The sequence below is a fragment of the Lithobates pipiens genome, unplaced genomic scaffold (genome assembly GCF_037356315.1).
Source record: "Lithobates pipiens isolate NorthernLeopardFrog02 unplaced genomic scaffold, aLitPip1_a1.2 Scaffold_25, whole genome shotgun sequence".
NCBI lineage: Eukaryota > Metazoa > Chordata > Amphibia > Anura > Ranidae > Lithobates > Lithobates pipiens.
Window position 1 is genome coordinate 236239382 of NW_027507787.1, and position 12573 is coordinate 236251954.

The following is a 12573-nucleotide window of genomic DNA, read 5'->3' on the forward strand; positions in this document are numbered from 1 at the left end:
GCCGTTTTCATCTTTCACACGTAAAACAGAAATCTAGACGGCCTCTGCCTAAATATTCAACAGTCTTACAGTCATCTCATTCGGAATATAATAGAATGGAATCGGGGCTCAGGTTTTTTTTTTGTATGCTTTAAAAATTTGATGAGCTTTAAAGTGGTTGTAAACCTCTGAAATGAAAAATGTACAAAGTGCATCTCTCTATAGTGTGTACTGCAGTCCAATTCAAAGCACCTAGTGGGGTTCCCATGCGATCTCTCCTCCCTCTGCCATCTGCATGAACCAACACCAAGCTGCCACCCCCCCCCCCCCCCGAGTCAACACAAGGCTGCCCCCCCCCCCCCGAGTCAACACAAAGCTGCACCCCGAGTCAACACCAAGCTGTCCCCCCCCCCAGTCAACACCAAGCTGCCCTCCCCTAGTCAACACCAAGCTGCCCTCCCCTAGTCAACACCAAGCTGCCCTCCCCTAGTCAACACCAAACTGCCCCCCCCCCCAAGTCAACACCAAGCTATCCCCCCTGCCCCCCGAGTCAACACCAAGTTGTCCCCCCCCCCCCCCCGAGTCAACACCAGGCTGTCTCGCCCCACCCACCTGAGTCAGTACCAAGCTGTCCCCATTGCAAGGCTGAACGTTACAAACATGACTCCCACAGGCAGAGGTCTGATGGGACTTGTTGTTTTGCAACAGCCAGAGGGCCGCCAGTTTGAGACTCGCTGGTGAAGAGCAAGGTGTGTCTTTTCACTCCACTCAGGTCTCAGATTACACTGGGTGCAGTGTGTGACATCAGATCCCCACTCTTTGCCTTCTGAAGCTGAGAAATTCTGGACTTTGAAAGGCTGTATAGCAGAGAGGGCTGAAAGTCTATGCCGACACCAAGCAATCCTGGTAGCCACCCCCCCTCCCCACCTCATCCAGCACACAGCAGGTGATTGGCAGCCTCGGCTGTGCATGTTGACTGTAAAGAGGCGGGTATGTCCTTTCCTCCAACTCAGGCCCCAGATTACACTCAGCTCAATGCTCTAGGCCAGGGGTAGGCAACCTCAGCCCCTCCAGCTGTGGGCAAACTACAAGACCCAGGAGACATTGCAAGACCCTGACAATCACAGGCATGAGTCCTAGAGGCAGAGGCATGATGGGATTTGTAGTTTCACCACAGCTGGAGTGCCAAGGTTGCCTACCCCTGCTCTAGGCTGTGCAGTATATGACATCAGATCACCACCGCCTGCCACCAGGAGCTGAGAAATGATGCGTACATTCTAGACTTTGAACGGCTGTAGAGGAGAGAGGGCTGGAAGTCTATGCCGACACCAAGCAATCCCGGTAGCGCTAGGAGGCTTTATAGAGGCAGCTGTATCCTTTCCTCCCACTCAGGTCCCAGGTGACACTCAGCTCCCTGCTCTAGGCTGTGCAGTGTGTGGGATATCGGATCACCACCCACCCCGGTCATCTGGAGCTGAGAAAGGCTGACAGTTACAATCATGACTTCCACAGGCAGAGGTCTGATGGGATTTGTAGTTTTGCAACAGCTGGAGTGCCAAAAGTTTGAGACCCCTGGTGTAGAGCAAGGTGTGTGTCTTCACTCCACTCGGGTCTCAAATTATACTCAGCTCCCTGCTCTATGCTGTGCCCCCTGCCTTCTGCAAGCTAAGAAATGTTTTATAAATTCTGGACTTTGAATGGCTGTAGAGAGAGAACTGCAGGTAAACAAGGTAAAAGGAGGATTTCTTTCATCTCTGTGTATCACCTGAGGCTAGTCACTTTAATGGGTTTACAACCACTTTAAAAAAATAAAAAATTATGTATAGATACACATGTCCAGGCATCACCAATATACCCCTAAACCTCCCCGCCCCCCTCTCTTGACCACATCCCATCATTGTATTATTTGTTTACCATTGAACCTGTAGTTTTCATTATTCTCTGTAACATTATCGCCAGGTTTGAAAAAAACCTTGCAGGGCTAGCCAATGCTGCAGGATCAGTTCCTATTAACAAAGACATGCCCCCATAACTATATCTCCCAAGAGCCTTTTACCAATAGACAGTGCGGGGGGCAGGCTCTGGGAAAGCATTGATTAGTAAAATGCTTTGCAGGGGCAGCCAATACTGCAGGGTCAGTTCCTATTAACATAGACACGCCTCCATAACTACATCTCCCAAGAGCCTTTTATCAATACACAGTGGGGGGGGGGGGAAGTCTCTTGGAAATCAATGTATGAATAGGTTAGTAAAATGCCTTGCAGGGGCATCTGCTGCCGGGCTAGTACCTGCTGAGAAAGGCATGCCCCCAAAACTATATCTACCAATACACAGTGAGGGGGGGGGGGGCTCTTGGAAGTCAAGGCAGCAGCACTGTTTTGCTGAGAAAAAGATCAATGCATGTCTATGGAGAGGGGTGGGAGATAGGCTGGGTTCTCTAGCCTGCAAGCGGGGCCGACAACGCTGGTTGGTATTTCAGTGCAGCAAGGGCACGTTGTTGTCAGCCCAATCAGGAAGTTGGGAGCTCACTGGATTTCTCGTAGGTCAACAGGTATCTTTCTGTACTTCTAAGATTTTAAAAAGGGATAAAACGCAGGGAAAGGTGCAATTTATTCAAGAGATGTACTGCATCAGTTTTTTTTTTTAAATCTTTTTTTAATCAGAAAGATATTACATTGGGACTGATCTAGGAAAAGCTGGGCAAATATAGACCTGTTACATGGGACAATTAAATTCCATTTCCTGGTGGTAGAAACCTGAACTGGGCAGTGGCACCAATCTAGCGTGCAGTTTTCTCTACTCCACTTTTCCTAAATCAGCCCCATTTTTTTTTTTTTTTTTTTTTTTATAACGGCTGTGTTTCAACTGAAAAACAATCTTATGACCCATTAGGCCCCTTGCTTCTTTAAATCCTCCAGCTGCTGCAGACTGGCAGTTGAAAGCGGGAGGAGGGTAGGGGGGTAAACTCCAGTGGGATGACGATACTGCTTGATCATGCCAACACTTAAAGGAGCAGACATGGTTCCAGACACACAGCGAGGTGGGCCAGAGTTTGGAAGGGTCTTCATTGATGGTAGGCAGGCGTCGGTGTCACCGAGCTTGTCTCAGGAGATGGTGGAGAACTCTTTCAGTAGCGTCTCTTGGCTCAGCGTGTTGAAGGCAAGGTTTTTTCGTACGTTGATACTTATTGATCGAACCTAAAAAAAGAAATGCAGAATTGGACCAAACTACGCAGAGAACATTCCACTTGGCTACCGAAATCACAATAGCAACTGCTTGGAAAAGCCAGGTGGTAGAACTGGCGAGGATGAAACGTAAATTGATCTGGATAATGATCAATGAAAAGTTAGTCGGTATTTCGAAAGATACTGTCTTAAGGTTTGAGGGGTTTGGGGTACCTGGATTAGTTACCATCAACCTTTGACTACACGATGGACATGGTGGCAAAAAGGAGGGTCTTTGGACAGGCTTCGGCTTCTACCTTTTATTTGTCCCTTTCTCTACCTTTTCCCCTTATTAGTTCTCCTTCTGTTTGTTGGGTGATGACATGGTACCCCTTTACTTATCACAGATGGCAATCTCGAGTTTATTTCCTGTTAAAACTGAGTGGCTGTTATGGAAGGAGGGGGTTCCTAGATGTAGCCCTGGTATGTCTCACCAGCGGGCATGGTATATAATGGCTACATACTGCTGTTCTTAAAGAACATATGTTATAAAATATCTTTGTCTTCTTGAGCTATTGGTTTTGACTTTATTTTCCACCTTCGATGTGGGATTACTATGCAACCTTACTATCCTAAGACTGCCCAACTTTATTGTTTTGGCTAAAAAAAACTTTATTAAAAACATTGAAACAGAAAACACCATCCGGCTGCAGATACCTTCACCGTACTTTACTGCTACTCTGTTTGCCTGCTGAAGCCCTTGTAAATTTCTGGTACTTCTGGGTATGGGGGCTGGGGAAAGCGATCTTCTCCTCTTCCTCACGTAGCGGACTGCTTGGCACCCAAGCAGCCAACTGCTTTGCACGATCACAAGGAACTCCGGCATGGCACTGGCTTTGTAATCGGGGCTCCATTAGTTCAACAGAGCAGTGATGGGAGTGCGGGAAAGGTAAGCATCATCGGGAAGAAAGGGGTGGACTATCGTGGTAACTTGCTAATCACACGACAATATGCTGACTTACCTAGAGCAAAACAGAGGATGCTGCTACTCATGGAAGAAACCTTCAGCTACAACCTCAAAAACCAGTTGAAATAAATGGAATTCATATTACATGACCTCATAGCTGTGGACCTTTCACAGTTGGCACTCCCTAAAAAGACTAGGCAATGGCGTTTTACCCTCCCTGACCCAAGGTCTTCTACAAAGAGGCCTCTTACTCTCTTGATTTAGACAAACTTTAAATTACTTACCAGCTCCTTGAAAAAGGCGGCTTCCTTGTGTTGCTCAGAGTATCTCTCATACTGGTCAAGGCCATCCTGCAGTTTTAGCGTCAGTGTGTCGTAGTTGGATCGTACAACTTCCAATACCTGGTAAAGAGAAAATACAAAGATGTGGTCCCTTCAATCAGATGCATGAAGTAGTATTCATCTTGTACTGCAGAGAGTGTGGTGATCCAGTAATGAGGGTGTACTTTGGCATATTTAAGGACTACTCTAGTGTAACAACAGCACTAGTAAGGTGGGTAATGTGGTCATTTTTTTTTCTTTTTCCGAGCCTGCGGTGCCAAAAAACCCCACAAAAAAGTGAATCTGATGTCAAATGGCCCCCTCCTGAGGAGAAATAATTCTTCTCTTCTCCAGGGAGCAAGACACATGCTGGGGGCAAGGCAGACTCAGGTCCACCCAACAGAGTAGAGCCGCCAACTCTGTGGTATCCATAAACAAACCTTTATTGACCATAAGGTAAAATCTAGTGGAAAACCAGGCTTACGCTTTTCGGCTATACAGTCTTTCTCAAAGCTACGTTTTTCACTCAGTCTGCTTCTCACTTGATTTTACCATCTAGTTAATAAAGATTTAGGTTTATAGATGCCACGAGTTTCCAGGTATACTCTGTTGAGTGGAGCTGAGTGTGCCTTGTACCTGCCAGGAGTCTTGTGCCCCCGAGGGTCAGAGAAGGATCATTTCCCTTCGAGAGGGGACAATTTGACACATCCTAAGTGCATTTTTTTGTGCTTTTTAGGTTCAGTTATGGTGTTGGATGGATCATTTAGAAGAGTGTGGAGAAACTTGTGCCTGAGTACCAATGATTCCAACCTCGGTAGATCCATGTGGTTGAGTGCTGCCATTTTGTAATTGATTGGACTCAGGTCCACCTAGCAAAGTTCGCTGCTAATGGTCAGCCGAACCTGACCGACGAGTATTGGGTGAGGGGCTCTCCCAAACAGAGACCCCCAGAGCAGGGGAGGAAGGAACCTAAGGGCCATGCAGCCTTTCTCCAGACTTTAGGGTAGGCGGTAGGCTCAGAGACCCACACCCTACCATCCTTGAGTGAATATAAAACACACATATAATTGCAAGTGACACACGTGGAGAAAAAAAAAAGAAAAAAAAAAAGGGTGCCATAACGGTAACAAAAAACTGCCCTGATCTCTGCCAAAAGACCTAACCCATGAGGTGATACGCATTAAAAAACAAACAAACAAAAAAAAACATTGTGGGGTTGTGGCCAGAGTGCCTTTTCTCACAATGGGGTCCCAAACCCATAGTGATAGTCAGAGCAGCCCCTGGGGGCCACTCCCCGGGGGAAACTTAACACCGCCGGCTTTCTGCCTTCCCAGCCAATCAAGTGATAGGGCTGCTGTGCCCACGCAAACATGGGCCGCAGCACATGTATAGGTGTGAACCAAGGCTAAGGGGAGGCTCAAAAAAACCAAAACTGTTGAGTTAACCTTTTGCTGCCCACATAACGCATATGTGCGGTGGCAAAGGGTGGGCTTTATTGCTCACACACTGCATATATGCATCTACGAGCAACAGAGCTTTCTGTACTGAGAGTGTGCTCACTGTGCGCCTTCAACACAGTGAGAGGCCTGTCAAAGCCAACTCTTTATCTCTGCTAATGATTGGTAGTTGGCAAGACCGGCTCCTGATCCAGTGACCGTGTGATCGGCCAAGCCTTGCTAGCTCCAGGCATAAAGCCCCTATTAATGGGATGCTGCAGCTGAGTGGGAAGGGGTTAATATTATTGACAAACTACATCATAGATGCAGAGACATAACGAGAACCTGCAGGGCTCCTGGTGCAAGAAACCATGAAGGGCCCCCCTGACTGCCAGGGCCCTATCGGTCCAGGGGTCTTACCCTCTGAGCCTGGGGCCCTTCCCACAGATGCCAGGGCCCTTTATAAGCCCCGGATCACACTACTGTGACTTATCATGCGACTTGCGACTCATAGGGGAGATTTACTAAAACTGGTGCAGCTGTGCATGGTAGCCAATCAGCTGCTAACTTTAGCACGTTCAATTAAGCTATGACAATAAAACCTGGAAGCCGATTGGTTACTATGCACCAGATTCTCTGCATTCCAGTTTTAGTAAATCTCCCCCATAAAGTCAAAACACATTGATTTCAGCGGGTTCCATCTTAATCAATGCAACTCAAGTTACAGCAACAAAATAAAAGTTTCCTGCACTACTTTTCTGTGATTTGAGTGCCACAGACTGCAATGTTAAATCACAAAAGTGGCAAGCAAGTTACACAACTTTGGGGTTGCAGCAGTGTGAACAGGCTTATGGTCCCGCAGCTGGACCCTTTCACAAGTTCTGACATGGCCTCTTCCTGTCATCTTGAGGCTCCCCAACCTCACGGCGGAGGAATGCCAGGGCCAGGTCAAAAGTGCAACCTTTCACATGTTCTGGACCGGCCTCTTCTTGTTGTCTTGAGGCTCGCACCCCAATGGAGGAGGAATGCAAGGGCCTGGTTATAAGTGCAACCTTTCACATGTTCTGCAATGGCCTCTTCCTGACGTCTTGAGGCTCCCAGACCCCACGGTGGAGGAATGCCAGGGCTCGGTCAAAGGGGCAACCTTTATGACCCTGGTAGTTGTAACGATGCATAGATGTAATTTTTGCTTTTCCTACACTTACGCTTTAAATGATGCCCACTGGCAACGCTAAAATTGGTCTGGGCATTTAAGCGTCAATGACTTTCTGGTCACGATTGGGTGGATGGCTCCACGTGAAAGTATGGCGAGACATTCTGCAACCTGTCTACAAAACGGCACGGCCTGCAAACACTGCAGTGTAAGTAATATGTTTAGAGGATTCCCATTACCGCGCTGTTAGAAAATACATTAAACCTGAGTCATTCATCTGCACAGAGGACCGTATAGAGCAGACAGCAATAATTACTACGAGTAAAGGACTTCCCACACAAAGTAACTGGTATATCTTTCATGTCCAAATCAGCCAATGGCTAAAGTTTTTTTGGGGGGCATTAAAAACTATGCATTTTTTTTTGTTGCCTTAAGCGAGAAATGCCATCAAGAAACAAATGACCCGCAAATCGACAACATGTCAGGTTTTGCACATTTATTGCTTCTTCTACAGTGTACTGCAGCATTGTGACAATGACAAAGTCTTCGTGATGTTGAGTTGCATTGGAAGATCTCATACCAGTCAGTGGCTAACTGACTCCTTCTCAATGGGCAAACAGGGGGACTCCATAGGAAAGACCTTATCATTGGAGCCTTGGAAGATATAATAACCTGCAGTTGGTACATCCCACTATGGTCCACCCAGATATTATGTTGTAAACGCAGCCAATTTAAACGTAGCCTAGGTGGAGAGAATGCATGAGGGGCCACCTTGTTGGAAAACCGCAAATCCCGCTATCTGCCTCCAGGGATGAGCTATGTAGAAATCCCACGAGGCAGTTGGCTGGGCCACACAAATGTGCAGACACTCCACAATGGATCCCAGAGTGACCCGAGGTGTTCCTGTGTATGCGTTATTTTAAAAGTGGGCATGATTTCAAAATGTGAAGATTTGTTATGTAACAGGAACATCTGGAATACAGGTGGCAAACACAAGGCCCGCAAGCCAAATCTGGCCCACCAGGCCTTGTCATGTGGCCTGCACAGCGGCTACCACCTCCTTTTCTCACCATCTGCTTTCACGGAAAAGGGCTCCTTGGCTACAGGAGTACACACTTCCTGCTTCTCTCCTGCTTAGTCTTCCCAGTGCCACCGTCTCTGTGTGTAGCTGAGTGCATATGCATTTGGCTTGGCATAGCCTGTCAGTGGTAGAGGTACCCAACGGCTCCGATGGCTGTGTGTTCTTCTAATCTATATGCATCAGCTGCATCCTGAGGGCAGGCATTTGAGAGATTGCTGCACCCAATAGTAGCCATGAAGAGAGGCATTCTTGTAAATGCTATCTTACATCAGGTAGTACAAGTGTGAAGTTTGCTTTGGGGGGGGGGAGGCGGTGAGGGCTGTAAAAGAAGTTGTGTGCAGAGGTGGGGGATTGGGCAGGGGTCTGAACTCAGGGGGAGGGGTGGAAATGAGATGTTGCACATTGCGTATAGCGCACCCCTAAACCCTGCACTCTGTACACAGCGCACTCCTGAACTTTGCATTCTGTATGTAGCATACTCTTAAACACTGCACTCTGTACGTCGTGCACCCCTGAACCCTGCACTCTGTATGTAGCACATTCTTGAACCCTGCACTCTGTACGTAGCACACTCCTAAACACTGGACTCTGTATGTAGCGCAACATTGAACTCCGCCCTCTATATGTAGCGCACCCCTGAACCCTGCACTCTGTATGTAGCGCACCCCTGAACCCTGCACTCTGCATGTAGCACACCTCTGGACCCTGCATTCTTCAACCCTGCACTCTGTATGCAGTGCACTCCTGAACCTTGCACTCTGTATGTAGCGCACCCCTAAACCCTGCACTTTGTATGCATTGCACCCCTGAACTCTGTACATAGCGCATCCTTAAACACTGTACTCTATGCACCACACCCCTTAACTCCGTACGTAGCGTACTCTTGAATCCTGCACTCCGTATGTAGCGCCCACCTGGACTGTTCACTGTATATAGCACTCCTAAACCTTGCACTCTTTACGTAGTGCACCCCTGAACCCTGCACTTTGTACGTAGCGTACCCCTGAACTCAGCCCTCTGTACGCAGCGCACTCCTGAACCCTACACTCTGTACATAGCATAATCCTGATGTACTCTTTAACTCTGCACTCAATACGTAGAACAATTCTGAACTCTGCACCTTGGACGTAGCCTAAGCCTAAACTCTGCACCCAGTACGTAGCACAACCCAGATACACGTGGCTCTTTGAGGGTAACCATACCGCTGATGCGGCCCATGATGAAAATGAGTTTAACACCCCTGATCTAGAACATCTACAAAATGTAAACTGTGCCCATGCATGAGCCTGAAACCTTTTGTCTGGAATTCCTTCTAGAATATAGCATTGCACTTTTTGGTGTGCAAGTGTGCCTAGGTCAGTGATGGCGAACCTTGGCCCCCCTGATGTTTTGGAACTACATTTCCCATGATGCTCAACTACACTGCAGAGTGCATGAGAATCATGGGAAATGTAGTTCCAAAACATCTGGGGTGCCAAGGTTCGCCATCACTGGCCTAGGTAATCCTGTACCTACAGCCTCATAGTCGTATATCTGAGTTCTAAGGCACTGTACTACTTATGACTGTTAATCTCAGGAGGTTTGGATTGATAGTTGGTGATGTCAATACTGTACGGCTATTGTTCTTCTTGCTGGAGGCTCTGAGATGAGGAAGCAAAGCCCTGCCTCTACCAAGTCTCAGTGCAGAACAAGGCTTGGTAAGTCAGTAATGGAGAAATATCAGCGACAAGGGGCCCCACAAGCAATACTGGCCAGAGTTCAGTTCCTTTTCATCTTGCAGCATCATCACACTGAAACGGCAGAGCATGTGTAAAAATATCTGGTTCCAATCTGTCCCCCCCGCTTTTAACCACTTGCTGACCGCCCCCAGAGTATATTTACTGCGGGCGGCCCAGAACAGGCAGGCTGGATCACGTACATATATGTGATCCAGTCTGGTCTGGGTTAGAGGGGCGAAAGCATGCTGGTCCCGTAACCAATGTGTCCCCCGGAAAGTTAGAGCGAGAGCAATAATTCTAGCGCTAGAACTTCTCTGTAACTCTAAACTGGTAACCTGTAAAACTATTTTTAATGTAGCGTAGTTTGTCGCCCACGAGCATGTGCAATTTTAAAGCCTGACATGTTAGGTATCTATTTACTTGGCGTAACATCATCTTTTATATTTTATGCATTAAAATTCATTAAAGTGTAAGTGTTCCATGTGAATTAAAAAAGGGTTCTCTGCTAAAAAAATAAACAAATTATATATATATATATATATATATATATATATATATATATAAAATGTTTGGGGGTTTTAAGTAATCTTATAGGCAAAAAAATATTCAGATTTTTACTAAACAACAAACAAAAAACAACAAAAAGTGCCAGAAAAAGGCTTGGTCTTCAAGTGGGTAGTATCTTTATGGAGATCACAAAAACATTTAGGTTGGTTCAGCATACTTGTAGGGACTTTTATTTATAGTCTATGAAAATTTGATAAATCTTATATAAAAATGGTGTTTAGGATTAAGTGGCTCTCCACAGCAACCAATCATCATCCGTCATTTTCACGGGAATTTAAAGAGGCTACTTGCAGCACTTGAGTCATTCAGAACGATCTCGGCTTCAAAAATAATGACGGTCATCTTTACAAAAGGTTTCCTGTGTCCATTAACAGATAAATGTAATTATTGGGGATGGAATAATTCCAGGACAGAGAGAGGACCCGCTACATCACATTGGCATGTCTGTCTCCACTCACTGACATATGACTTTCCAACGGTGATTGCAGGTTAATATAGTGATAGAAGACCAGTGAATCAGTCACAGCTCCGTGTTACTACATAAAGAGGCTGGATTTATCGGAAGCCATGTTAATTGGTGTAATTGTTTTCAACTTTAACACCCTGGACAGGAGTACTACTGGTAGTCAGATGAAATTCATAAAGAAAAAGGTAAGGGATAAAAAGAGTCTGGGATCCAGAGGGACATTGAGATGGAGGCTGGGGTCTAGGGGAACATGGAGATGGAGCTTGAGGTCCAGAGGGCTAAAGAGATGGAGGTTGGGGTTTAGAGGGATAACGAGATAAAGGCTGGGCTCCAAAGAGATACAAATATAAGGGTTGGGGTTCCAGGGGGATTAAAAAAAAAAAAAAAGGGTGGTTGAGATCCCGAGAGCTAAAGAGATGGCGACTAGAGTTCAGAGGGCTAAAGAGATGGAGGTTGGGGTCTAGAGGGATAAAAAGACAAAGGCTGATATCCAGTCGTATAAAGGGATGTAGGCTGGAGGTCAGAAGGCTGAAGAGACAAAGGCTGGAGCCCAAAAGAATAGAGAGACAAAGGCTGGGTCCAGATGGATAAAAACAGAGGCTGGGGTCCAGAAGAATAAAGAGATGAAGGCTGGGATCTAGAGGGATAAATAAAGGGATGCTGGGGTCCAGAGGGATAACGAAATTGAGGCTGGGGTCCAGAGGAATAAAAAGGCAAAGGCTGATATCTAGAGGGATAAGGAGATGTAGGCTGAGGTCAAGGCGGACAAACAGGGTTACAGAAGAATAAAGAGATGGATAATGGGATTCTGAGGGATAAAGAAAGGGAAGATGGGGTATAGAGGTATAAAGATATGGAGGCTGTAGTCCAGAGAGATAGAGAGAGATTGAGACTACTAAGATGCTAAGGATGAGGACTAGAGGGATAAAGAGATGCAGGCTGGGGTCCAGAGGGATAACAAGATTGGGACTAATAAAGACTTGGGGGTAGGCACACCCTAAAAAATGCATCGCATTAAAGATGGTGCTGCTATAAGACCATACAAACAGAACAAAAGATTACAGCGCACACATACAAAAATTACATTTAAATCCTGCAAGGATTCAGGAAACGCGTTGGTGTAGCGCCCCGCACACTCCAGTTCAACAACATGCGAGTTCTACCTCCTCGTTGAAGAGGAGTATTGTTGGTGCCCTGTGCATCTGAGTGAGGGCCTCCTCGCAGACTGGGGCGACACCAGCAGTGATGTGATCACAGGCCGTGTCACAAATTTATGTGAATAGCCTGGAGATGCCCCTTGATACTCAGTGACCACACTTGGATAGCCCAACTACCATTTTCATCATTCATCCCTATGCCATATATCTTGACTTTAAATCCACTCCATTTTGGTTTTGAACCCTTATGTTGCTGCCCATTGTCTAGACAGCAGTGGCTTTGAATTGGTCAATACCACAGGAACTCAGAACTTGGATACAACGTTCACTGCTGTGTATGTATTCTGGTCCGCCACGGACGTCCTCTTTTGCACTGAATAGTGATGACACAGGGAATATAGTGGGCCTGGATGTCTTCAAGGAGCTTCCCAGCATTCAGCTGCAGGTGCCCTGTGGGTTTCCCAGGATCCCTTTACACCCGTTTGTAGGTGTCATCTGTTAAGTTATACTGTCAGGATAAGATGTACATAATTGCTGGTTCGGTATAGATTTTACCAATGCTGGA

The 12573-nt window shown here is 46.5% G+C and overlaps 1 protein-coding gene across 1 annotated transcript in view; it reads right to left on the minus strand.

The window, feature by feature from the left end:
* Nucleotides 1–1478: 1478 nt before the first annotated feature.
* The window catches only part of ARMH3 (armadillo like helical domain containing 3), a gene marked incomplete in the record, with an annotated part of 258014 nt that continues 246919 nt past the window's right edge, over nt 1479–12573 (minus strand). Inside the window, 2 exon segments of the mRNA XM_077455686.1 lie at nt 1479–3176; nt 4395–4511. Coding sequence (XP_077311812.1) covers nt 3084–3176; nt 4395–4511 — 210 coding nt within the window.